Source organism: Pseudopipra pipra, chromosome 2 (assembly GCF_036250125.1).
Source record: "Pseudopipra pipra isolate bDixPip1 chromosome 2, bDixPip1.hap1, whole genome shotgun sequence".
NCBI lineage: Eukaryota > Metazoa > Chordata > Aves > Passeriformes > Pipridae > Pseudopipra > Pseudopipra pipra.
The window spans coordinates 46,593,226-46,620,839 of NC_087550.1; the positions used below are offsets into that span (position 1 = coordinate 46,593,226).

A 27,614-nucleotide genomic window follows, 5' to 3' on the forward strand; every position below is an offset into this window, starting at 1 on the left:
TAAGAGACTCAAGACTTCACTCAGATCCCCAACCAAGGGTTGCAGTATCCTGCAATATCCCAGAGAGCTCCTGGCCTTCCTGCTGCCCTACATCATCATCCACCCTCCCAAATGAGCTCTTCCTGCACATGTAGTCCTCTGTGAACAGGAGGTATCTCCTCTTAGAAATAAATCAGCCATGGAGCTCTTCTTCCATATGACACCAAGCTTGACATAAAAACTGAAAAATTACCACAAATGAAGCCTGGTGCAGTTCTGTGTGTTCTTTAATGGCACTGGCTGCACAGATGCAGCATTATTCTCTTCACTTGGCCTCAGCATTTACATCCTACTTGTCACAGCCTCTTTGTGAGCCTGAAGTATGCACCTCTATTCCCAAATTACTGTGGGCCAACTGAATTGCCCAGAACCCACTACCCAGGCCAGCCAAATGGGCAATATTTAACTGTATTATTTCCTGAAGCAAAACTTACACCAGTGTGCTTCCAGAGGCAGGAGAACCAACAGAAATGTTTCCCAAACAAGTGCTGGATTATAAGGAGAAGTCAGATTTGTCCTCAGTATACCCTCGAGTTCAACAGCTTTACCAGCCCGGGCATCATGGGCTGAGTCAGCAGGCAAACACCTGGATTTTACAGCTATAACTATTCTGCATGCACTGTGCCACCTAACTCTGTCCAGGAGCCAGCCTGTTGATTCCTAGGACAGTCATTAACAAACGCACCCGACTCACCTCAAAAAGAAACATATCAGAAAACCCAAGCGTCACCGACCCAGCAAACAAATGCTTTTTTTTTTTGTTTTGCCACAGGACAAATGTCAAGAATAATGTCCAGGCAAGAGGATGTGGGCAGTGCAACAGATCCCGAAGCACTGCCAGAGTGGCACGACACAGACAGAGGAACTAAGGCACAGCCAGGTGGGAGCTGGGAGTGGAAGGGGCAATGGAAGGGGCAGTATCTCTTGTATGTACATATGGGCGCTACTGAGGCTCAAAGCAAGTCTTTCCATACATAAGACCACGACTGTCAAACTCTTCTGCGTCCAAAAAAAAAAATTACCCTGAAAAAAAAAAAAAACCTTAAAAAAGAGTTCCGATAAGCAGAGCAAAGCACCACGCTGCCAGCGGCCAGGCCCGCCGCAGGCCCGGCCCTTCCCTCCCGCCGCTCACCGTCTCCCTGCCCGCCGCGCCGCCGCGCAGCGGCTGCTGCTGCTGCTGCTTCGCGTCGAAGGCGCTGCCCACGGGGCACCAGCTGGTGCTGACGGCCCGGCGGCCCGGCCCCGCCGCCCGGCCCTGCAGCACCCGGCCCAGCGCCGCGGGTAGCGCCCGCCGGCAGCCGCCCAGCATGGCGGAGCGCCGTGGAGCGGAGCGGAGCGGAGCGGAGCGGAGCACACCCGCACCGACCCCAGCACTCCCCGCTCACAGCGCGGCCGCGACCTCCGCGCGTCCGAGCCGAGGGGCGGAGCAGGAGGTGAAGGGCCGGCAGGCACAGCGCGGAGCGGGGCGGAGCTCCCTGATCTCACCGCCCCTCGGCCCGCCCGCTCCGCTGGCTTCGGCGCTCTAGCTAGTCTGTCGCTCCTCGGGCTGTATTGGGCCCACTCCTCTCGCTCCCCGGTCCCTCCGATTCCCCCGGCTGCCCCGCTGCCCTGCTCCCTCCCCGGACGCGCCGGGGCCTCTGCCGGCTGATCACAGAATCACAGAATAAGCCGAGTTGGAAGGGACCCACAAGGATCATCGAGTCCAGCCCTTGGCCCTGCGCAGGGCCATCCTCAAGAGTGACACCACGTGCCTGAGAGTATAATCCAAACGCTTCCTGAACTCTGGTATCAGTCCTACACGTCCTCCAGTTAAACCTAAGTCCATTTTAAAGTGTTTCTTGGCCTAGTTGTTTCTGTGACACAAACTTAACAGCGGGTGGCTTACAGGGGAAAAAACCACCTCTTGGTGAAAAATTCACATCTCTCTTACAGTCATTCAGCTGACATAAGAAGTGCAGCTGTTCTTCCTGAAGAAACCCACTGCTCCATTTTCATTTGGGCTCTGTGATCTGTACTCAGGGTTCAACAACTGTGGAGATGTGCCCACATTCACATTCCCTTGCCTCCCCGACATCCTGAGAGGTAACAGGAAACCAGGACTCATGCTCCGACACTGCATTTGCACTGAATTTCATGGTGCTGGCCCATCTTCATTGGCATCTCTGCTTTATTCTCTTCTAAGGGAAGTAGATGAAACTTATCAACATCTTTTGTTATATTTTTGAGTTTTAGAAGAAGGGGGGGGAAGAAAATGCCGAAAAAAATCACCAAAATTAATCTTTTATGGCACATCAAGGAAGTATCTCTTGATCAGTTCTCCAGTATGACTGCTTCAGTGTTGATTAAATATTATCTTTCATTTGTTGCCCTGGCTAATTCTGAAGTACAGCAGCATTATGCTGTATTTTTGCACTGGCCTTTAATATCTGCCTACATTGGAGAATCCATGGGGCACTTCCTCCTATCACTCCATTTCAGACCTTTGGCTATACGGAGAGCAAAGAACCATATTTAAAAGCTGTAAAATCCACCCAGCTAGAATAGAACTTGCTCATACCACAGAACAAGCAAGTGTCACCTGTTTGATACCTGTGAAGGTATCAAACTGCGCTAATTCCAAGTTTAAAAATTATTTTGAAATGGTTGGATGCAAACTAACCAAGTTTCAAGCCCACCTACATATGTCACCCTGGAAGAAATAAACTGGCTGCTTCATGTTTATACAAGATGGCAGGGACCCACATGTCATATTTCCAGACTAGTTATCCTTTATTTTGTCCCACTTTTTTGAAAAACATTTGTCCTTCAGGACTTGTGTATGCACCCCTGTGCATTCCTACAGTAAGTTACCAAACCATTAATGTGTTGATGCAGAAGAATTGTCCTCTCTTGTGCAGAAGCTGTTCCTGAAAACAACTGTTTTCTGTCGAATCCAGTAGAAATCATTTAGCAGATAACAACTTTATTAGGGAGGGCTGAAGGACACAGACATACAGCATTCACGGATAACATGGAGTTATGTGGTGGGCAATGGCAGTGGCTCCAGCGAGTCAGAGGTGCTGAACAGGAGGAACCCAGAGAAGGTGGTATCATCATCAGCGTCTGCAAACAGCCCATTGAAAGTCTCCCCTTGGTGAGCCTGCAGCCACACCTTGTCTCCTCCCTGCAGCTCCAGGATGGCGGCTCCTGAGGCTTGGTCCTCTCCACTCTGGTACCTGTCCACAGTGTGCAGCATCTTGATGCCGTTCTTAACTAGAGCAACTCGGACATTCCTTGAGTAGACAGTGATGTGGTAGGTGAAATAGTAAACACCAGGGTATTTGCAGGTGAATTTGCCAGTAACTGGATTGTAGTCATTGAGACCGTTATACAGCACCTTGTCAAACTTGATTGGGCGATTTGGAGGGGGAAATTTGGTGTCAACTGTAAGGCCAACACTGAAAGCACTCCTTGGCAGGACTCCTGGGGCACCTACATTCCCCTTTTCTCCTCTGTCTCCTTTCAAGCCTCTTTCCCCCTGAACTCCTGGATTACCCTGTGGCCCTGTACCTCCAGTATTACCTTTAGGACCTGGATTACCAGTCGGGCCAATTGGCCCTGGGAAACCAACTCTTCCAGGATGGCCAATTTCACCCTTTGTCCCTTTCGGGCCAATGGGTCCAATGTCTCCTTTTAATCCCTTTTGTCCTTGCAGTCCCAGCTCTCCCTTCTGACCTTTGTAACCCACTGACCCTATAACTCCTTTTGGCCCCAGTTTCCCAGGATGTCCTCTTTCTCCTTTGTCTCCTTTATTCCCCTTCTCTTCAACAGTCCCATTGGCTCCTAAAGGAAAGGGAAAAAAAAGAAAAAAAACAAAGAAAGACAGTTTCTTGTGGCCTTCCACTGCATTAATAGGGCACAAATTGAGTTTCAGCATAAGGAAATATATATGCAGGTGTGTGTCAGCACTATATATACTGTGCTCACTGTACACACAATTTCTCATACATTTAAGTGCAGGATAAACATAATACCTAAAGAACTTCTTATTGCATTAGAAAACAGGTGCTCTTGCTGAAAGCAGCAAGAATAAGCTCAAAGAAAGGAAAGGTGTCTACAGGCTGATGGTAGCACTGACAGCTCACATCATCTCAGGCACAAGCAGCATCTGTCCAGATACTTGTTTTCAGTCTTTGGTATACAAAATGGGTGAGATGGTTCACAATTTAATCAGAGGAAGGGGTTTTTTTAACAACACCCAGAACTTGCTTGCCATGTGTTTCTGTAATTTCTGCGTGATGGAACTTTGCTTGGGTTACCTAGATTGCTACTGTAGCAAAACTAAAGGCTTTTTGTCCTAGTTACGTGTCACCATATGCTCCATTTATCCTTCATCCACTCTTGGTCTGGAGATCAAAGCCTTTGAAAATCCTCTAGTTGCTGCACAAGGCTTTGAAAGCGAAGATCCCGTAATGTGAAGGGTATGTTAGCAGTTGACAGACAAAAGATACCAGAAAGAACATACGCTCAATCAATCAGAAAAAGAACATGATAATTTCTGCAATAGGGGCCTCTGGCTTCTTATGTTTAGAATAATGCTCTTTGTACAGTTTACTGTTCTCAATTTACAAGTGAGAGTATTTAACAGAATCAATGAACTGAAAACAGGTGACATTGTATGGTGAGACTCTGGGAAAAGTAGCATTGGTACATCAGGACAAGGACACAAGAGAAGAAAGTAGCTTTCTAATTTCAAACAACATTTCTGGCCTCATGTCTTACGCTCCTTCAAGGGATGTTTCTAATTGACTGGAGAAAAGTCTGAGGGATGTAGGGCAGCTTGTAATTACTTCCATGCAACCATGTGTTATTTCTCAGGGTCACCTTCAGGATTCTGGAGAACCTGGACACTGTCATTGGCAAGTTGCTGTTGGATATATACATTGTCTGTGCACAATTACTCTAAGGATAACAAGTCCTTACTTACATATGAAGTATACAGGATCTATGGTATTTTTAGGTGTATAACTTGTGTCTTCTACAATTTGTTTTAAAAGTCTCTTTCTCTGAACTTTCATAGATACAGGATCCTCACTCTCCTGAGGTAGCTGCAGATGCAGTATCTTGCTTAGCAGCTGACAAAAGGATTAGAGATGGGAAAGGCAGGATAACAGCCTGAGTGAACAAGTTGTGGGGCATCAGAGGCAGTGGGATAATTTGAGGTGGCAAATTCCTCTTGCATTGTCAGCATATTTGTGCAGCCTCTACTACGTCAGGAAAAAGGGTTTTTAACCTTTATGGTACTTCTGCTACAGCTAGAATGTATAGCACATCCAGTATTCACAAACACAAGGGCAGCAGTTGATAGACAAATAATAAATTGAAACACTTCTTCTCTGACCTTGTTCACCTTTCTCTCCATTGGCACCATCTTTTCCTGGAAAGCCAGGAATTCCCGGTTCACCTAGTACAGAATTAAAAAACAGATTTTCATTAAACCAGAAAACTTGGGATGAATCCTTCTTCAATCTTTCCTCTCCAAGCCTGGCCAAACAGTAGTGTAAAGCGTACTCTTATTCCTGACTTTTACTGGGTGCCACTGCTGGTACTTTTATCTTATGGAGAGATTCACAGAGAGCACAGAAACTCTGCTTGAGGATGGTGCTTTTTGACACAGAAGGAATCCTTGGCATAACAAGGTGAGTTATGGAGATGTGTAGAGGTGCTGTATCCTTGTAAGGCCCACCAATGTGAAAACTTCTTGTCCTGTTGTTGCCTCCATCCATGGAAATGGAGTGAGGAAGCCACATTCACGAAGAAACATTGCAGGGGCCAGAAGCCTATTGAGCATGGTTTAGCAGTGGACCCGGTCTTGCTAGGTTGATGATTGGACTCGATCATCTTAGAGGTTTTTTCCAACTGTAATGATTCTATGATTCTATGAATGGTAAACTTACACCTCAAGAAGAGATGTGCAGGAGTTTGACTGATGGTAATGAAAGATTACAGTGGAATAATATTGCCTGTAGATCTGGGGAAGGCATTCACACTCTTGATCCCTGTATCTAGCATGACATGGACTTTCTACTGCTCTAAAGAGAGCAATTATAAAAGTAATTTTTGTCGTAAAGTCAAAGATGACCAGGAGATGATAAAATAATTGGATTTGCATCCAGAGTGCAACAGAAGAAAAAAGAGTTGGCAGTTTGGATGTAACCATATTCCAAGGGTAGCTCTCCAACCATACTGACTTGAGAACAGTTCTTTAGCAGTTTTCTGCATGGTGGATGTAGCCCAACATGTGCTGAATTTTCATTGACTTGGTAAGGAACAAAATTAAGTCTGATATGTTTAACTGCACTGCAAAGGTGTATGTACATACAATATAAAGAATGGTAAAATCACCCCAATTTGTTCAAACAGAGAATAGTACAGTCATCAAAACAGATTAATCTAGGAAAAAATGCTGGGGACTTTATCAGAAATCACTGGTACCATGTGCTAACTCATTGGAGTAAAGGGAGGACCTTTATAAGATAAATGAAAATAAGCAAGCTTTAGATTTTCCATTTTCAAACCTTCCTGGAACCATGTATATAGAAAAAGAGGGCAGTTAAAAGTATGTGCCTATTAAGATGCTAATGGATTTTTTTGTTTGTTTCTAGATTTTAAAAAGCTTTGGTTTTAACCAAGCTAGGGCATGGAAAGCAGAAGGAATATATAAGTGGTTGCTTGGCAGAGAACTCTAAATCATTTTATAAACAACAAGTTCCAAGTAACTCCTTAGTAATCACTGGTGTAAATACCTAAGTAGGTAGACTTGTCTTTTGGTGGTCCAGGGAAGGCCATAAGCAGTGAAAAGTCTTCATTGCCCCAATTATAAATGCTGGTTATTTTTCAGCTGTTCTAGTTTACTGTATAGCCACACAAACAGCTGTGGTCTATAAGAGAGTCTGAAGTGTTAGGAAAAGGATCTGGAAGATTTTGCCTATACCAGCATAGCCATGAAATAACTGCACATCAGACTACACCTTCAACGCTGATTCTTTAGCATACAATGTTTGAGGATGCATATACTTTTCTGGTGGAGCAGGTGATTCATTAGCTGAGCAAGCCAGTATGTTAAATAGACATTTCCACTAGCTTGAAAGACATAGTGAGACACTTCAGAACATTTTAAGTTAATTTCTTTGAGATTGTTGACCTCCATTTGGTTTAGGTACTAGATTATATATTCCAGTGAAAATAGCTGGGATTCACAATCCTTAAGATCAGGACTTGTTAGAAGGGCCTATCTGATAAGTTTAATCTGGGTTGATCTGGGCAGCCAGGCCCAAAATAACAGTGACAGGTTTCTGTCTTAGACCATAATGCCACCTGCATGATGGCATAGCTGACCTAACATAAAGCTTGTTGGGGAAAAGTTCTCCCTCAAAATTCTGTGAGAAGGTTTGAAGCAGTAGACTTGCATTTCTCCTGTGCTTTGCATTCTGAAGTTGTGACACTTGAAAAGAAGTGTTATATGTCCACATGCCCATAGATTTATCACCTTGTGCTACCCTATCCTTGATATTCCAGCATGGATACAAGGCTTAAAGTATTGTGGGGATGATTAGCTTTAGGATGCTGAGATTATCTCTGTTTTCAGTATCACACACAAATCTCTATTATAGCCTTTTAGAGCAGACATGAATCCTACATTGTTTTTCAGTAGTCTCTATGCCTGAACATACTCTGGTACAGTTGCAGCAAGTAGACACACTCAGAAGCAAGTCCTACAAATGTAAAATTTAGATAAGAAAGAGAAATCTTCTTACCACTGCATACTTGCTACTACTCCAAACAACATATCAGACTAGGCAGAATAATCCCATTCATGCAGAGTGACTACACGCAAATTTGGGAATGAATGGCATTGCATTTGATACATTAAATCATTTATTCTGAATGTAGTACCTGTATCTCCCTTGTCGCCTTTTGAACCGTCACGTCCATCACGACCAGGTGTGCCATTGTGCCCAGGATTGCCAGGGATGCCAGGATACCCTTGGGTACAGACGTCCTGTTTTTCTGTTTCTGCTGTGCTGACTACAATAGCCAGCAGTACAATCCAGCTTTTCATTTTTTAGATAGGTTATACGATTTTGGCTGAAAGATTTAAGAAGCAAAAGTACATCTGCCCAAGTCTGCCTTGGAAGGGAGTGCAGCATAGTGGAGGAAGGAAAACAAGGAAATGGGGTTTCACCATGTCTATTCTTTTGTTTTATTCATAGGTCTCTATATAGCATTAATTACAGTTCTGAAGACTACTGAGTGCTATTTTAAATAATAATTTAATGGGAATATCAGCCATAGCATCATTATACATTTAAAACATTAGCTTTACACAATTTAAAATATTCCTTAATTCATTGTGATTTAGAGCATCAGATTCTGTTTTGTATTTTCTCATGCAGCTTGACTTGTGGAAATTATTGGCTCTGCAAAGGGAAATTTTGATGTGGGTAGATGGTGAGCAGCTGAAAGTCACAAAAGCTCTGAGGAGGTTTAGAGCTACCCTTGTTGTCCTCAGAATCTATCCAGCAAACAAGAAAACAACAGCTCAGTGCATCTCATAACGTTTTACATTGTTCTATTTAAAGCATAAGTGCATTGACAAAGCCTGAATTTCATGGATTTGGCTGAATTTAACCCAGATTAAAAGGTCATAATAAAAAGGCAAATCAGGCAAAAGTGTTCAGTTTTAATTCTCCCCCCCCCCCAATTGCAGCAAGGAATATAGAGTTGCAGCAGCTATAGACCGAAGAACTTCCAGTGATTGGTCTTACTTCAACCAAAACCATGAAACCCCAATGTCTGGCAAGTCTACAAGTTTACGTACTAGATAATACTATAATAATGTTTTTGCTGTCCTAAGCCTCAAAGTTTCGTCCTGTGAGATGATTTATGTAGGACCTGTGATCCCACATTCATGCACAAGGATTCCTACAATGTCCTGTTTCTCTGAGCTGTAGTTTTGCTTACTTAACATATACACATTCCTCTTGTTCAGAAATCACTTCACAAACTCCACTAGCCAGAACAGTGCCCAAAGAGGAGCTATTTCATGGCCATTGCTGCCTTTCACAGCCATGCAGAAGACTGCCTACATCCTTCAATAAGAATAATTGCAGCCTGCTAGCAATATGCAATCTAAATATTCTTTTAATGTAGTTTATATAGGAAGACCCTAATTTTGGGACATGTTCCTTAATCTTTTTATTCTGTGTTCAGAAAAGTTCCCTGTTTTGGAACAATTAGTGGAAATGTGATTTATGCTGTCTTTGCCAATGGTTTACAAAGAGATGTTTAATCACCAGCTAGCAAAATCCCACTTTGTCTGCTGCTGCTGGTTGACACAAAAGGAAGTTGAAAATCAATAAAACATTTGCTACTTCTGAGCTATATAAGCTTTTTCTGCCTTAGTCAAAGGACTCCAGAAGAGTGCAAAAGGAAGAAGTGCTCTGTGTGACGTTGTTAGGATGTGATGCACCCCATGGAGAAGTCTGACAGTCTTTGTCCACTTACAGAAAACCCCATTCCCAGTTGTCTAATGGAGCATTTCTTGCCAAAAGAATAGACAGTTTGGTCCCCATATATGCACTCCACTCCACAAGCTGACATTAATATCATCATCAAATATATAGGATCCTTGTTCTTACCTCATTCACTTGGTACTTGCAGTGTTCTTGGGCATCTTTAACCAGAGTGGAAAAGCTTCATGTAAAGGAATGCACGCTCAGATATGTGTCTTGAGGACAAGTACTTGTTCGGTCACTAAATTCTCAAAGGTCAGTGATTTAATTCTGAGAGCTGTTCAATAATTAAAACACAGTTTTAAACTGGAATCTTCCTATTTATTCCAATATTAAGCTGAAGTGCTCTGTGTTTTGGCTTTTACCACTCTTACATGAAAGAAAATTGTTAAAATGGATTAATAAGGCTTTGATTTGCCTGTTCCATTTTACAAATACATCACAGAAATTTTAACCTTTAACAGGTTGGTTGGTTTGTAGGATGGAAGCCATATCTCACACCATTATTGTACTGCAAAACATGTAATAGTTTCTGTATCAAGTAATTTTCAATGGAATTAGGGAAAAAGACTATAGAAATTAAAACAAAAAATGCTGAGAACATAACATTACAAATATTAGCTGCTTATGGAAAAGAAGTAACAAAGTTGAATTAAAGTAAAAAAAATGCATGACAAAGAGAGCTTTTCAAGTGTAATTAGCAGGCTCCCCATTTAGCCATTCAAGCAACAGTGAAAGCTACTGCTATACTAAATTATATAACATTGGTAACTAAATTTTTAAAAGCTATAACTCAAAACTGTGTCTTCTTGAAACTCCTGCAACTGCTGCTAAGGACTAGTGGAAGTAAAGCAATTGAGCTTATCATCAACTCCTTAAATGCTGGTCATGAACACTGAAGGATAAAACCAAAAATCACAGGAGTTAATGTGTTATAGGAAGTGGCCTTAATTCACCCTGGTTGGTGCAAGTGACTGAAAACAATGTGTCTGAGGGTGTTCCCACACTGCAAAGACATGACGCGTGTGGTCTGCACATACCGAAGGACGTAACCTCAGTGCTGCTGAGCAACGAAGCTTTCGGTAAGGTCTTCACCACCACTCTGTGGCAATATGACAATACTGCAAGCGTTGTGGTGCCCTGGTTTATATTTGGGACACTGTGTCTACCGTGCTCTGAGGAAAAGGAAGGACCATGTGCAGCAATTAGCTGCTCTACTTGAATGAACTTCTGTAGCCAAATTAACCTCGCTCTGTGCTAATTGAGAAGAAAAAACGAGAGCTGTGACAAACAATCCTTTTCTTTTTACCCATTAAGCACCATCTGAAATTTTTGAATGTTGCTTCGTCTCAGCCTCCTTTCTCTACTTAAAAGTTTGAGTCAATAAAAAATAGCCAACCCTGCCAGCTTAGTGCTGTGCCCTCAGTGGTCTGTCCTGCCATGCAGAAAACCTGGATTTCTTGACAAACCTTTCTGTCTGCAGGGTCCTGGGAGAGTCAGTGGCTCTGGTGGGACAGCACTGGAGGCTCCTGGGGACATGGTACCAGCAATGGCATGCCCTGGGCCTTCCAGGGCAGCACAATCCTTACAATGACCCAAACAGAGCTGGAATTTTACAGTGATAACAGTCACAGTCTGTCTGTCCCATCTTGAGTTGAAAATGACATCATTTATTAGTTACCTCTACCTCGATGGACTCTACAGTTAGTGTCTTTTGATGCATTTTTAGCAGAGAACCAAGAAAAATGCTGTAGGAATGGCCTTAAAGGCAAATGTTACCCCCCAGCTGCTTTCTAGTGTGTCTTGTCTCATCACAGAGTAATGCCTTGAAAATAATTACACAGTAGCAAAAGTTGATCATTTGCTCTTAAAAAACATTGCATCTGTATGGAAGGAGATCCAGGGGGTTTTTTAGATTGATTGCTGTGCTCATTACCTTCTTTAGGAGATGAATATGGCAGTAATGACCATGAGATGGATGGTTGGTGAGATACCTGATCTTATTAGCAGAGCACCTTCTAGACACTTTTTCAGTGAGTCAGTATCTCTAAAGTCTGGGGTATGCTTATAGGAAGTGGCCATGGTTAACTGTGCCTAGTGAATCTGCCTACTGACAGTTCACTTCAATGTATACATTGGGCCTTCTGCCTTCTTATTTCCTATGTGCCAGAAATAAGGAGGAATTTGGCAGGTGCCAGGTTCTGCCAGCAAAGTCCCTCAGGTGTACCTCCTGGATTCCTTTCCTCTGTACTGGAGGAGTACCTGTACTCCTTTCCTCTTAAGCAGTTTCAGCTTTCCAAAAAACACTAGGAGAAACAGTCAGTAAATCCTACATCGTCTTATGTTTCTCTTCTGAGAGAAACTCAGCATTTGAAGGGCAGTGGTACTCCTTCCTCTGCTGCTGACATCTGCCATTTCAGGTTTGCCCTTCTAAGCTTCACTGACACCAGAGTGCAGGGATTCTGATGGGTACCTCCTAGCCTTCACTTGTCTGCAGAGTGGTTTGTCTGTCATCGCAGGTGGCCCACTCTGAATGCTTGGAACATTAAAATGATTCAGGTAAAACCTTGCCCAGGTGTCATTCAGTTATCAGCCTCCCCCTCCCCAATGCACAACAGAAATGTAACATAAAGAGAGGGAGGGTCCATATGGGGATGCCATATGGAGTCCACAAAGGGGGGGTGGGTGTAAATCCATACATATACAAACACATACACACTCACACACAAGTCTGTTTTTTAAAACCAGAGTCTAAAATACCTAATAGTGGCAGTATGTGAGTTCTCAGCCCTAGGCACTCACCTGGACAACCAGAAGTCAGTTCTGACTGCAGTGAACTAAACCTAACACAGACATAAGATTAACAAAAAACATGATGTGCTGACAGCTTATGCAGTTCTGATGTATTCTCCTAATTACATGTCCTCTAGCTTGTTGGAGTAACTGAATTTTTGAAAAGTACTTAGAAATACACTTGTGTAAGGAATATTAGTGTGCTTTTCTTACAATCCATGAGGTGTGCAGTTTTTCCATTGCTGACTTTTTCATTTCTCCTTTGGTACTGGAACATAAAAAGGCTCAACTCCACGTTTCTTGTTACAAAGCACAGATCACCATGTAGCCTTAAAAAAACCCAAAACCCAAAAACCAAACAACAACAAAACCCAAAAAAAAACAACCAAAAAAATTCAAGATAAGCAGTGCTATTTCTGTATAAACTAAAAGCACCACGTGATAGATCAGCTCTCGAAGAACTTTAAAGTAACTAATAGTAGAACTGATAGTACAGAACGATCTACAGGATTTAGGCTGACTGCCAAAGCATGAAATAAAATGCACAAATGAGCTCACCATGGCCAGGTGAACCACAGGGTCCTTACAAAGCCTACTGATTGCAACATCCTACTCGAGTGTTTGCTCAAGGTATGTTTTTCGGTCATTTGATCTACTGCACTGAGTGCTCAGACTGTGCCTTTCACTTTGATGTTGGCGCACCCAGCACATATCCCACTGCAACAGCAGCACTTGGGAGGCCTGAGAAAGTCTCAGCTTTGAGGTGAACCAAGAAATATAGGTGCCTGGACATTGAAAATAAGGGTAACAAATTAGCAAACCCAACTATTCTGTCAGCGTTTGAATTCACCGAAATTTCTAATGAAAAGATTTCAGCAAAATTTTTTATTTTGTTAAAGCTAATGTGTCTCAGCGAAACATAAGTTTTGACACAGCCTGGAGCAGGAAGGACACAGGTACGCCTTTCAGATGTGGTCCTCTGCCCTGTCAGAATAATGAGAAACAAAAGACTTCCCCAAATCAGAGAAGTAAGCTGAAACCCGAGCAGTGTTGCCCAACAAGCAGGCAGGTAAGCCTCTTCACACACATTTAAGGAACATACCTTTTTGGGTGAACCCTTTCAGAAGGTTTTGCTTTCGTTCCAAAGAAAATAAAATTTAATCCTTCTTACCTGCACTGCAGTACTTAAGTCACCATCCTTTGTTAGCAGGAGCTTTATTAATAGAGAAGCTGCATTTGCATTTATTCCAAGGGGAACTGTGGGAGCCCTCTGCCAGGACAAGATAAAGCACAGTGACCACAGATGCATATGTCTGAAACAACAACAAGGATGGACTTTGCTTGAATGATGAAAAATTTAAATCCCAGAATCAGGCTTAGTCGTTGTTAAAATGAACTTGTGCTGGGAAGTACTGTTGCCATTACTGGGAAACCAAGAGAGGGGGATGTGACTTTTTTTCTTTAAAATACTAAAAGAAATATGGCAGTTGATGTATTTTTGCATGACAGAGGAAATTGTGTAGACAATAAAAAACCCACAACAATTTTAAAACTGCACAATAAAGTTTTATAAGACAGAGATGAGAAACTTCAGCTTTGTACATTATTTAATTCAAATATATACAATAAGAGAAAAATAATAGGAATGTAAGTTTGTACTTATTTCCAGAAAATAGATTCATTTGACAAACAATGTTGGAAGAGTAAATAAATCTTGGAATGCAATTTCTTCAGAAAAAATGCACGTCAAGCTACTGCAGTCCTATACATTGTACTTCAGCCAGCAAAAGCCAATTCCTTTGCTCCGTAGCCAGAACACTTAATTTACAAAATGTGTAACAGCACACTGATGGTAAGATGCACAAAGCAATGTATGGAAGATAAAATGTTACAAAACACTTACCAAAATAAAATATATATGCAAGTTATCCCTAGTATTTACAACAAGTAGTTTTAAATTAGAGATCATTCAGAAGGCATCTCCTACATACAAATGCCACACATATAGAAAAAAAGCAGAAAGGCAGTCAGAGAAAAGTACTGTGTTAGTTATGGCTAAAGACCTTTGGCTCCAAAACTGTGATATAATTGTTTTCAAAAGACAACTAAAATGTGGAACATTTGAGAAGTCTGTCTTTGAACTCAGTTATTACACTGACCACTAAAATTCAATGTGAAATTTAGCATGGCAAGAGCCACTTGTAAAACAATCTTATTATTTTATACATCAAATGCTTTGAGTTAGATGTAATTATGGTTTGGCATTTTCCTAAATCAGTGGGAACATATTTGAGGACAATTATATTTTACTGCATCTCATGCAAAAAGTCTGAGGTTATCTACTCAGCAGGCCATTGGGAAGGCTCTGGCTGTGCTTTATCTAAACGAGGCACAAACGTGCTTAGTAGTTGCCCTAGATTTTTTTTTATAGTAACTTCATGCAAAAGCAAGAGGAAAAGAACAGATGTTGCCATCACACCTTTCTCATCATATATAAGCTTTGTCATCAAAAGGAGAATCAGGGCAAGAGTTGCTAGAATTCAATCTTTTACATTTTTGTTGCAACTCTTTTTCCCACAGACTCTAAAGTGAGGCTGAGTCAGGAGTAAATATTTGTCTTAATTATTGAATAATGTAGTTGTGTGTTTTCATTTCACTATAATTTGGTTAAAATACTATGGCGTGGTATAAATTTGGCCTGTCTTACTATATTTTATCTTAATTCTGTTGCAAGGTCATAATGCAAAGAAAGACACAGAGAATATTACAAAACAACCATGTCTATATTAAGGGTACTATATGTAAAACTGTCCTGAGTAATCTGCACCATGAAATATTTTCTTTTTACCTCTTTGAAATTCACTTCTTGAGAAAAAAACTGCTGCATCCAAAACCATATACAAACATTTCTGTTCATTTTTAGGGCTAAGGCACCAGCACTAATACATGGGAAGAGCCTTCATGGGCACTGATGTGTCAGAAGACAGACCCCAAAACCTCTTTTTTTTCCCCAGCACTCCACAGACTCTCAAGCCCTGAAAGGAAGTAGGTTTCAACCAAGACATGTATGGAAGTGTGGATCTCATAATGGCTTCAGGTCCAGCTGGGAAAGTTTCTGGGTAAGCACTGTAATCCAACTTCAGTCTTTTTTGTGCATCTAGAACAAGTCTTTCAAAATGTGATTATGAAAAACATCATCTCCACTTCCACCCTACATGCATTACGCAGGCCTGAATGTGGCAAGTACCCACAAAAATGGGTATGTAAGAAACACAGAAGGGTTACTCATTTGAGGGGAAGGGCATGCCTGCATTTGGAAGTCTGCTCTTTGTGTTTAAATAGAGCATTTAGAATTATCTTTTAAAAAAATCTGAATAGCAATAGCTTGTTTTAAACATCAAAAGAAAAATACAACCAGCTTTTTTCACTCACTTTCTGGTGCATTTTCTTTAAGCTGGATCGTTAAAAATCTCAGTGCACATTTCCAGTTCTTAACTGATCTGGGTCATCTTCCACTGCTATGGGAAAGCACAAGCAATTAAGTTCAGTATGCAGGGAACAATTTGGCTGGGCATCACCAGACCTTGCCTTAATGCTGAGCTATATACACAAGGCATTTGAAATGTACATTTGTCAAAAGATGTAAAGTCAAACCCACAAACCTTAGAAGGTTAGCTTAGCAGAAGTTGCCACAACGTTATCAAATCACAGGATCTACTGACTAGTGGGCTTCACAACACTGACAAGAAATAAAAATATAGAGGTCACAATAGTAGCAGGAACAAATACATCTTTAAAATAAGGCTTTTTTACATTGTTGTTAAGATGCCTGGCCTCTAGCCCCTTGTTTGTTTTTCATATATTACAGATCCATGACAAAGCTGATTGTGTCCATTGTCAAAGAATACCCCTGGATCTATCCTTATCATCAGGTAATGCCCCTAATCAGCAGCACAGCATAAAGTATTGTAAAGACATTCATGGCATATCAGTTCTGAAACACATGGAGTCTTTATTTCCTTCCATATTCCCAACAGTCTTTTCATCCTTGATGAGAGCTATTAAGCAGAAATTACCAATGCTACAAATATCAGGATCCTCTTTCTTCCTGGTGGCTTTTTAAAAGTTGCTCTCACAAATCAACTTCATGTCACAGGCAAATTGCAGCAATGCAAATCCAGGATTGCATATGCTGGCCAGAGCTGACCCTAATCAAGTCAGGTTCTTCCCCTTCCAATAGAGAGTGATGACTCCGAGACAAAAATCCATCTCCAGTCCACACAATTTCTCTGTCCCTTCCAGTAAAGATTTCACTTTCTTCGTGAAGAAGTAATTGGTCAAAACCCATTGTCAATTGACTGTGTATAAGAAGCTTGGATCCAGACCACTTTAATATATTTACATTACTAATAATCCATTTTCTAAGTCAAAATACATGAAAAAAGCGTTAGACCTAGACTGTAACATAGCCAGCAGTCACCATGTACTGTCTCAATGCTGACTTTGTACATTCACATTATCTCTGTTAGAAAATAAAAAACTATTTTTTACACAGAGAAATAAACACATTGGAAATATAAAGAAGTCTCTCCCAGGCAAAGAAGTGCGCAAAAAGGGATATAAAAGCTCTACACTGAAGAGCATACATACATGCAGTATATTGCTCTGATTGAAATCAATCAATCTGAGATGCCCTGGGCTCCTCTTGTTTCCACTTGTGTGCAATAAATGCACATATCTTTACAGTTCATTTCACACTCTGTTCGTGTTTCTACATGACAGAATAAAATTTCCCTGTTCCAATCTGGAATATGGTAAGGCCTTGCGGGATGTTCTCCTGCCATTTGGCAATATAATAAAAAAGACAGGAAGGATTAGGGTCCACTAAATTCTGCAGTAGCTCATTAAACACATGGGATGTCTCTGTCTGATTTTAATGGGTGGTCTCTGCTTGGTGATCCTGGAGGAAGAAGAAAAATCTCCAAAGATTCCTTGCTGATACATCCCTAAGGAAAAACACCTTCCTATCCTAAATTTGGCCATCAATATAGGGTTAAGAAAAATGAAATGTTACAATGACCTGCATGACTCCATCACTACTTCAACATAACTAAGAAACGGAGACTGAATACTGCTGCTTCTGAGTAACAGCAAGCTGTCTTAGTCAGAAGAGAGACTGCTCTTCATCAGTAATGCTGACACTTGGCAACATGGACTTCAGAGCAGTCTTGAGAAACTTCATTCGTATTCCAGACAAATGCTGCATTTCTGGCTCGAGAGAAGCCAAGGTTTTGCCTCCAAAACAGGAGATTCGCCAAGCTCGAGTAAGATTAACTGCGTCTCCAGGGTCCTCCTCTAGAGTAAGTCTCCTGCCATGCTGAAGTCCTTCCAGGTCCTTGGCTTCTCACTTTTTAAAGGGAGTGAGTTTGTTGAAGGTATGCCAGAAGAGGGACGGCTTCCGCTTGGGTTCTGCCAGGGCAAAGACCTGCTGCTGCGGGACGCTGGTAGGTACAGTGATGTGTCGCTGGTGAATGGGATGCAGGGTTTGGTGTGGAGGAGGCACAGGACACCCGTTATAGCTTACACCTGCAAAAGGAACAGTTTAAGAAAGCGTATGAGTCAGCTAGTGAATTTAAGCACAGGGCCAGGGGAGAATGGAAGAACTACTAAAGGTTACTTCTTCTGATGTTAGACTTTATAACTGCTGCATTGATTTGGCTTAAGAAGAGAACAGTACCAGTAAAAATAACATTACAGAATTATCAAAAATAAGCAGCAGTTTCACATAGCTTGACAATACTGTTTGCACAAGTAAATCCTAGTATTTAAAAAGAATGACATTACACAGCAGATACTCATATTTTAGTCCACTCTCAGAATAAGACTGGATAAAATACTGCTACCAACAAAAATGTTATTTATTCCATTTGGAATACATTTTTCTGGACAATGTTCTCAGACTTTGACCTTTCTGCTTTCTGAACAGAATCTCCTAATCACAAACTTTAGCCACTCCCCTGAAAATCCAGACAGGTTTTAAAGGTTAATGATAAAGAGAAAATGCTTTAATAATATTAATCCCAGGGATCAGAGGACAACCTAACATCAATTCCTTCACTCCTAAATTCGACTTAAATCTTGTCCTACTTTCTCAATTTATTCTCTCAACACACTAGAGATTTTTCCAAGTTTGACTTTAAGATGGAAAAGGACAAAATCACAACATATTTTCTGAGAGAGAAAATGAATAAAAAATGAATAAAAACCCTGTTTTCTGCTAAACAAGTTTCTAGTCCATCCTTCCTTCTAGTCTAGGGACAGAAGGAAGCCATTTTGACTGTGTTACAGTAAATATTGGAACACGTGGCTTGCAAAAAGAACTTTACGATAGTTTAAACAAGGCACAGAATTGGTAAAGAAGAACAAGCTGTTTGAGGAAAAGCAAAGGAAGGAATCGGTAACACTCATTTACAATTTAATCTCTGCATGCACTTAAATAAGCAGCTTGCCTTACCTCTTGAGTTACTTCTCCAATATAGAGAAAACTGACTCACCCATCTGAAGAAGCCCTGGGAGCTGATTTAGTAGACAGTTTACAGAGGAATTGGAATTTTATATTAAAATACAGGTTAATGGCAATTATTTGACTCCATGTAAACCATTAAATTTTTTTAAAGGACTGAATAATTCAACCGTAGCCAGACTGTGCTATTTCCTCACAAAAAGATCACTGGAACACAGTAAGAATGTAAAACAATTCTTAACACCCACCTTTAATTTTTCCTTGCCTTGACTTACGGGCATTCTGCATGGCTTGTTTCTTCTGGTTTTCTGAGATTTCCATACCTATGTCAAAGTGTAAATTAGGGCACTAGTACAAAATTACTGTACCTAATACTTGATTATGTTAAATTAAAACAAATACGTAAACTGTATTTTAAGAATTATTAGTAAAACTTAATAGTAATACACCTGAAGTTTTTAGAAGTATGTTTTACTTTGTCATATGAATTTAAAGATTGTTTTTCACTGGGAAAATGATAAGAACAACTTTGATTTGCCTTTAGATTACATGAAAAAGCTCCTTTCCAGTTTCTGCAAATGGCAATCACTGGTGAACTAAATACACAAAAATTTCTTTTCACAGATAAGTCCAGATAACAAGAGATTAAAAAAATGAAGAGTAAACTAACATTTCTGAAGGCTACAAGCCTCCAAGTAATAGATCACAAATTCAGAACCTTTTTTTTTCACTCACTCTGAGCTAATGTGGGTAACAAACCGAAGTCACTGGTATTGTTCCCTCCACTCAGAGGAAAGTATCACAAAATCTGCCAGACACTGAAGCAGGCTGTGGTGTGGTTATGGCTGCAGCAGACCAGGGCTGGATCCCCCACTCAGGTTTCTCATGTACCTGTTCACATACTTGTATAACTTACATGGTGCTGTAGTTATGTGGTTAACCCTACACTATTTACTGTCCTGTGATAGGTGTATGACTGATCTGTGATGAGTACAGAGATGCCAGACATCTGCTAGAGAAGGTGACACCAGTGACTGGTGTTGTCTGGAGAGCCAGAACAGGCACTCCAGTTTCCTCTCCCTGTGTACAATACAGGTGAGATACACGGATATGTTACGTTTGCACCAGGAGACAACAAGGTGCACAGGATGCTGTTTCATTTCATGCTATGCATAAGGCTGCATTCATTTCACTCATATGCATACAAAAAGCACAGAAGTTGTGATTCAAAGCCAAAATGAAGTATCTGGTTTGCTTCCATTTTGCATCTTCCTTCACTTCTCTATACTTTTAAAACTCCCTTTTTTATCCTGAACTTATGAAGAAGTTATTACAAATCAGTCTATTAACTTAAAACAGCCATAATTTTGGGGTAGCAGAAGTTTATATTATTCTGCAGGCTTTTTTTCCTTTAGAGAAACAAGGAAACATTTTAAAAAATGAAAGCAATTTCATCAACAGAGATCAGACCACTTTCTTAGGGTTACTATTAGTGGTTTGGAGAAGGATTTTCTGGCTATGGCCTTTTCTTCTCATATATTCATAAAAGCTAAGAAAAACTAGATATAGTTTGGGAGACAGTGACTCACACTAAAGTGTCTTTGAAAATAGAAGTAAAATGCCATTTGCAGTTCCGAATTGGAAGAGTATGTATTTGTCTCTGGTTAGATTAGAGGGTTTGTGGGAAGTCCAGCAAGATAGCTTACAAAATCAACATGATAAATTTAAACCTGAGGTTGAGAATACTGGCACCTTTCCACTGGTTTTGGCTAAAGGAAATGTTCAATTACACCAAAAAAAGGAAGAAAGTTTAGAAAATAAAGAGTCTTCTGATTAATGGAGAAAACATCCAAGCCACTGTGGTGGCTCACAAGATCACTCACAAGACCAGATGGACATCCAATATTGCAGTTCAACTACCTTTCCTCTGGTTCATGATCCCTGTCCCAAAACAGGTGCACCAGAATAATGAGTTGCAATATTTGAAAAGCAAGTTTGCAGATGGCTGGATGTTACAGGGGCAGAAGAGACTGCATTTGCCTTATGTGCCACAGTTTCTCTTTCAACTGATATTTTTTTCACTATGTTGCACTGTGCCTAAAGAGCAGCAAGCACAATGGACCCTCCTGTGCAACCCTTGCACTGAGCACCACGGGAGTTTGTGACCCAGACCCACCACTGTCAAATGGTTACCCTTTTGAATACCATATGCTGATTTTCATGGGATCCCAGAAGAACAAATAATGACATTTAGGGCTGTAGCTGCTACACCTTTGCAGTTTCCTCATGCTTGGGGATTTGTGCAGCAGTGTCACTTATAAGGAATGGTAACACCAAGACAGACCTGCTGCTGCCCAGGGCAAGCACTATTGTGAGCCTCAGAAGCATCCCAACATACAGCATTTAGCTTGCTCAGCATACTCTCCCAGTGCTCCATAAAGTAACCATCCGGGAAGAGGCACAGAGCTCAAGAATGCTTATCAGAAAGGACAGGAATGGAAAATGTTCACTCTTTGTCTCCTTTTGCTCAGTCCTGCTCACAAAAGTGCAGGAGCTGTGTTGTACTCTTTAGTGTTCTTCCATGTGACTGTACTAGTATTCTCATTGCATGCTGGAGTGGAGCCTTTATGTAACTTTGTTGTACAAGGGATTGTTTGGACACTTATCATCAGATCCTCAGCACTGCTCTATTACTTTCTGATCATGTTCACCCTTTTACAATATCCACTATTGCAGAGTTCTGCTTAGGTGAATTAGGGAAGGCAGCTACCTCCCATCCCCAGGAGTACAAGGTGACAGAGCATGCTCTACACAGAGTAACTCATAAAAACCATCAGTGTTGTGCCCAACAGGATCATAATGTCACACGTTCAGGACAGGAGGAGAGTCAGGTTTGGAAAGTTTGAGGAGAGTTTAGCTGTGGCTCCTTCATTGTTTATTTCAGACTTGAGATGACTGAGGTTAATTGCAACAGTTGGTGCAATGTTAAAGAGTAAAAACTGGTTTTCGAGTATGAATTGGTAAACTTGTGTTTTCTTCAGCTATATTATCTAACATACATATGGAGGAGGCCTTATTTTTGTCATACTTACAACTGTACCAAAGAAAAAAAGCCACTAAGATCAAAAGGTTTACATTTGTAATCTAAGGGTTACTCCTGTCTTCGTATTCTTCTGATCAAGTGTTTTAAGTGGATGTGGAATATAAGATTTGGCATCTTGTTTAAATTTTAATAACTTCTGAATTCTATCATCCACTTCACTGCACTTCCAATGTTATGAAAAACAGAAGTTCTCAAGCAGTCAACCCACACAGATGCACTAACTTTAGAAATACTAAAAAGAGTTTTATTTTTCTTATTAGCGTTGCTGTTTTCCTTGTGTATGTTTTGCCAACGAAATTTTGCTGGAGCTTTCGTCACCGATCTTAAAGAAAGCATGAAACCATAAAAAAAAAAAAGAGCAAATCCTAAATATACATTCAAACAGAGGACACTGTCCTTAGAGTGTCCCACAGGCTGCCCGTCTAGTATTTGCTACCTTTTTTCCTCCTCACTCAAGGTTAGGCTCTGTACACTGCCCAGTGTTGGGTCTGTAATGATGCCATGCAACTGCATGGGTCTCCTGGTGCCATTATATGACATGGGCAGTATAAAACTACAATTATTGCTACTTGGCTTTGTCATAAAGTGTCCTTTACAAAAAGATATTTTTGGCCAATAATTCATATAGAAGTGACAGGATTTTAGATTGATTTTTATTATTGATTGGTCTTTGTGAATTGCATCTTGTCATATCTCATCTCTCATTCTGCTTCATAATGCACCAGTATCATATGGGTGACACTAACTGCCCTGGACCTTTGGCCCACAGTGACAGGGCAAGCACACCTGAATAGGCTTCACTTACACAGCTAAACTGTTGGGTAAGAAAGGGACACCAGTTCCAGATGACAGATGCACATCTGCACAAAACATAAAGAATGGCAAAAGCAAAAACATTCCCCTTTGTTTTAACTACTGTTCAGAGAGGAAATTCTTCCACTCACCCATTTCCTTGTCTTCTTGAACTCTTCTCCTTTCACTTTCGCATGCCGCAATCCATCTCTTTTTATCCTCCTGTTTTTTTGCACAGAACAAATGAATCTCTTCTGTTGTTCTGTTTATTATCTTAAAAGCATTCTTGACATTAATGTTAAAGTCTCTGTCTTTGCCATCTTCGATGTCCACAATTTCCATTTCATCCATGTCAATACGATCTTTGTAATACAAGATGTCCCTTCTCAGCAAGTCCTTCTTACAGAACACAAGCTGATGGTCAAAAAGGAAGAAAGTCCTCTGCTGGCTTTTGCCTTGTTTTGATATTTTGGTCAGTTCTCCTGAGTGGATCAGTTCTGAGCTTCTGGCTAACACATCTGGTCCCTAGGAAGATACAGATATAGATATATATATATAGGTAGTAAGTAAATAATATTTTAAAGTCTCACTGTGTGTCTAACCAGTCTCACTATATAATCAAATTTTAAGTTCACTCTTCTGGTATTTTTATTATTAGATTTGAAAATGTAACACAGTGTAAATAATGTCATAGAGGTAAATCTAATGACTGTGGTTCTGCTCTACTTCATATCTGCATAAAGAAGAGGAAACTCTTCTTAAGTCAGTGAAACAGGTTTCAGTTCTGACAGAACTACCAAAATTCCAAAGGAGATTTAAGAGCTCTATTATTAAAAAAAATACATTTTGTCATTTCATCTCACAGACAATGTCCACGTTAAAACATGCTTGCTCTTCCTGAACTATAAATAAAGTGAATCAGTAACAGAATCATTGCAAATGAAGCAACTGGACTTTTAACTGAGCAATGACCGCTTGAAAAGTAGACACCACAAACAACAACCTATGCAGAAAGACATATGCTGTAGGGAACATCAAGTATTGTACACAGTACCTTTGCTCAGAAAAGGGACAGGCTGACACTCACCTCCCAGTCTACGATAGAGACTTGCCAACGTGCAATCTTGTCGATGCTTTCTAGTCTCCGTTTTCGCTCATTGATCAGACATGCAACGTTCTTCATAGCCTCATATGCAGCTTTTATGTTGTTATAATCACTGTGAAATGTAGGCACGTTTCAAAGATCACTTATGCAATGGACATGATGCAATCATGAGCCGTGACAAGTGCTAGCCCACATTACTCACTTGTCCCTCTACTCAGGGTACTTAAATAAGAGAGACCTGATTCTCAGCTATCCCAAACCTCACACAGTAGCCTGTGCAATTCAGTGCTGCGGTACTGCTAGGCTTGTCCAGGACCAAATTACTAAACTGCTGGAAGGAGGAAGAGGAGACAGATTAATGAACTGCAATAAAGTCTACTGAAAACAATGGTAGAACTCCCACTGACCTCAGAGATAGCTACATTTCACCAAAGGACTGTGTTTTTAAGCAAAATTTTAGTGGGATTTTATTGGAAAGGGCATTCTTTCAATTGTGTTTAACAATTGTATTTTCTCCTTGTTTCCAATGGCTCGGTCAATGAACACAAATGGAGAATGCCACATGGGCAGAAAAAAATACCAAAAGCAACCCCAAACAGGGTCAGTGAGGAACCCAAGAACATGGGCACCAGAGAGAGGAATTCAAGGCAACAGTACCAAGACGGCAGCCTGTTTCCATGGGAGAAGTGTGTGAGAGCCAAGATGGTCACCTTCCTCTGCCTGCTTGAGTACAATCAATTCAGGTCAGTCCTCCTGTCCTTCTGCTCCCCTCCTTCTATCCCTGAGCTCCCAACATGCCTATGAATCTCCCCAGTGTTCAGGGGGTTTTTTGCCTCTGAATATTATCCATTACTCCTTCACCTTTCCCAAATGGAGTCTCTGAGAAGAGAGAAGGGAAAAGTCGTATTTCTTGCCTCAGGTCTCCCAGCCAAGCAGCTGCTTTCCCTCTTTTATCAGAATGCCTCTTGCAGAAAAGGAAGCCAGAGGTAGAACACAGCATGAGCCAGAAATAAATCCTGCAAAGGGGTTAGTCTTGCTGTCCTTTTTATCTGATTCTGTCTCAGTTCCAATTTTAATTGGCTGCTGCTGATGGATGCACTTCCCTTCTAAATCTGTGCATTCTCTCTTCTCTCTGTTTATATCTATAGAAACTCTATTCTGCCACACTGTATACAAAAATTGAGATTAACAATAATAGGATCCTACAAACATCAGGAAGATGACCGCATAATATCCATACCGCTACTCTTGCCCTTCCTTATCTTGATTCCTTCTTTCTCTATTGGTATGTTATTCCACACTTCTTTCAAAACCTGTGGCCTTCACAGCAGGCTGTGCGCATCAGAACTTCAAACTTTTTATGAAAACAAAATGCTACCAAAAAACCAGCTGGCTGGAGCTTTACCAAGGTTCCATGTGGGTGCAGGTCTGCCTGTTTGTGAGTAACTCTGTACAGTGGGCACCTGTCTGTGCTTGTAGGTGTCTCTGGATGCTGTGCCACAGAAGAGGAAAACAGGTACTGTGGGCCAAAGGTGGCAAGACCTTGCTGTCACTTTATCTACAGGTTTAATAGCTCACAGAATAAACTTCCTAAAATTAATACCAGTGAAAGAGAAACTCATGTTAGTAACTGTTGCAGCACTTCTCAGGTAGCCACAAAACTGAATGGAGGTATTTCACACCTGAATGTCAGTACTTCATGGACCTTGTATTTTGGCCCTGGCAAAAATCCAGTGGACTCAAAGGGCAATTTTCTCAAGGTTAAAAAAATACAGACTCTGGCCAAGGAAGCACTGCCTCAGGCTGCATTTGGACTTTGAGCACAGGGGTCACAATGGAACATTCTTCTTGCAGTTATGCAAATTAAAAAGATAGACACTTAAAGACAAAATCTTAATTTAGTCAAAGATTTAATCGGCTCAGGAGTATACCAGAAAGGGTAATAACCTGCAACTGAAATTCTCATTTATCCCAGATGAAAACCTAATATCTGGACTTTATTACAAACAAAGGCAATGTTTATCACTATTAGGTTTCTAAAAAACATTACCTCCAAACATGCTCGGAGTGCATCTTTTTTTCTAAGACCCTCTTTACCGTTTTTTTACATCCACGACTCTTATGCATCTTCCCCTGTTCTTCTCTGGTTTTCTTTCTCCTTCACTTCCTTGACACACTGGCCTTCTTTTCACTCTGAATTACACATCCCTCCCTGCATCCTATTTCAGCATCAACTTCTTCACCTTCTCCTTTTTTGATTTACTCCTCATTCTGTCTTGCATCCTCCCAGTCCACTGTACTGCATTTTCAGATACTGTTTTTGGTAATATCTGTGATGGTTCCAAGATGCCCTGTCTATAGTGGCCCATGGCAGTTTTGCTCCTCATCTCAAAAGCCTCAGTGTTGTGTTATCCAGAAAACTTGAGTAAGTAGGTGTTACTACTATTACAGAATTTGTTCTTTTTACTCTCTCACCTGTGTTGCTGAGTGGTGTATTTGAGCAATTCTGCAAGCTGCAGAGGGTATTTGCAAATTTTCTGAACAGGTGTGAGAAGAAAACCATCGATGGCAATGTCAATCATCTGCTGAAGCAAGCGACAGGCCTCGAAGAAGTGGCGGTATTTGCCCTGTTTCATTAGTTTGGAAAGTTCAATGCAGGCACTGGGATGATTGTTACAATACTCTGAATAAATAGCAAAGCCTTCTTGCTATTAAAAAAAAAAAGTTACAGCTTTACTGAAGTATTTGTCTATAAAGAAAAAAAGATATTTTTGTAACATCTATTATATATAATCAGATTAATTAAACCATTTTCTATATTGTTTCCAGGCTGATGAGCCTTGAAACTATGCAAAAATCTACTTCATAACTCTCAAAACCCTGTACCTTCTTTGTCAGAACACAGAAATAAAGATCACTGTTCAATCAGGATAAATCAAACCCGCCTTAAGAAGTACTTTTCCCTGGGGAAGACAGCTATATGCTTAGCAAGTGTCTATCAAGAACTCACAGCCTCTTTCCCCATCACCTTCCTTCTTTAATTTCTTTATGAAGTTTTTGCATGCCAAATGTGAGATCACTGCAAATAGTCCAGCTCAACTGTGATCATTACAGTTTTGAAAAGGAAATTTAAAATTGTTTACAAAGTTACATGATCGTTAAAGATGAGGAGAAATATAAAACATTTAATAGTTAATTAATTGCAAATTACTTTAATTTCTAAAATACTGCTGGTTTAGTATTTGAGAAGCATTTTACTAAAATCCCCTCCTAACATGGTATTTTATTATCATATTTTATTAATTTCATAAATTAAATCAACTTTTGCAACCTACATGTTGAAGAAAACATGATCCTATTTCACTTAGATGAGGTTCTTCTTTGTTGTACTGTTTCTCAAGATCCTTCAGAAACTTCCTTTGAAACTTGTAAATATCTTCAATATTTCCAAAAATGGTGCTTAACTGAGCTGTGGTGAACATTCCTGTATGTTTACGACACTGCCGAATATAACCCTGGAAATGAAATAAAAAACACTCATTAGCTGGAAGATGTCAAACAGGTTCTGCCCTGAGCAAGCCCATCTGAGCTGGCCAAACCCCCGTGACCTATGGGCAGGTAAGTGGTTTCCCAGCCATACGTGCACAGGTGTGTAAGTTCAGATTTGCATCTGAAATGTTTACACATTGATTATTGCGGCCCAAC

The 27,614-nt window shown here is 40.7% G+C and overlaps 3 protein-coding genes across 12 annotated transcripts in view; all 3 read right to left on the reverse strand.

Moving 5' to 3' along the window:
- Nucleotides 1-1,431, reverse strand: part of MIPEP (mitochondrial intermediate peptidase) — a 72,387-nt gene extending 70,956 nt beyond the window's left edge. The window contains exon 1 of one of the 2 annotated variants that reach the window (XM_064645372.1): nt 1,172-1,431. In XM_064645372.1, the coding sequence (XP_064501442.1) occupies nt 1,172-1,348 (177 nt within the window). In that variant the 5' untranslated portion in view covers nt 1,349-1,431. The remainder of the gene's footprint in view (nt 1-1,171) is intronic. The other variant, XM_064645370.1, reaches the window with a different exon arrangement.
- A 1,358-nt stretch (nt 1,432-2,789) lies between these two features.
- On the reverse strand, nt 2,790-10,366 carry LOC135409603 (complement C1q and tumor necrosis factor-related protein 9A-like). The gene is made up of 4 exons (XM_064645374.1): nt 9,720-10,366; nt 7,975-8,166; nt 5,420-5,482; nt 2,790-3,861 (listed from the first exon to the last, which is right to left on the reverse strand). Exons 2-4 carry the CDS (start codon nt 8,138-8,140, stop codon nt 3,056-3,058), a joined length of 1,035 nt encoding a protein of 344 aa, XP_064501444.1. The 5' UTR covers nt 8,141-8,166; nt 9,720-10,366; the 3' UTR covers nt 2,790-3,055.
- Nucleotides 10,367-13,930: 3,564 nt separating this feature from the next.
- The window catches only part of SPATA13 (spermatogenesis associated 13), a 218,947-nt gene continuing 205,263 nt past the window's right edge, over nt 13,931-27,614 (reverse strand). For 8 of the 9 annotated variants that reach the window (XM_064645367.1, XM_064645361.1, XM_064645365.1 and 5 more), the window contains 6 exons: nt 27,245-27,424; nt 26,385-26,617; nt 23,892-24,021; nt 22,957-23,329; nt 19,158-19,232; nt 16,375-17,972 (listed from right to left, as the gene is read on the reverse strand). In XM_064645367.1, coding sequence (XP_064501437.1) covers nt 17,791-17,972; nt 19,158-19,232; nt 22,957-23,329; nt 23,892-24,021; nt 26,385-26,617; nt 27,245-27,424 — 1,173 coding nt within the window. In that variant the 3' untranslated portion in view covers nt 16,375-17,790. Of the gene's footprint in view, nt 17,973-19,157; nt 19,233-22,956; nt 23,330-23,891; nt 24,022-26,384; nt 26,618-27,244; nt 27,425-27,614 lie in introns of all 9 variants that reach the window. The other variant, XM_064645362.1, reaches the window with a different exon arrangement.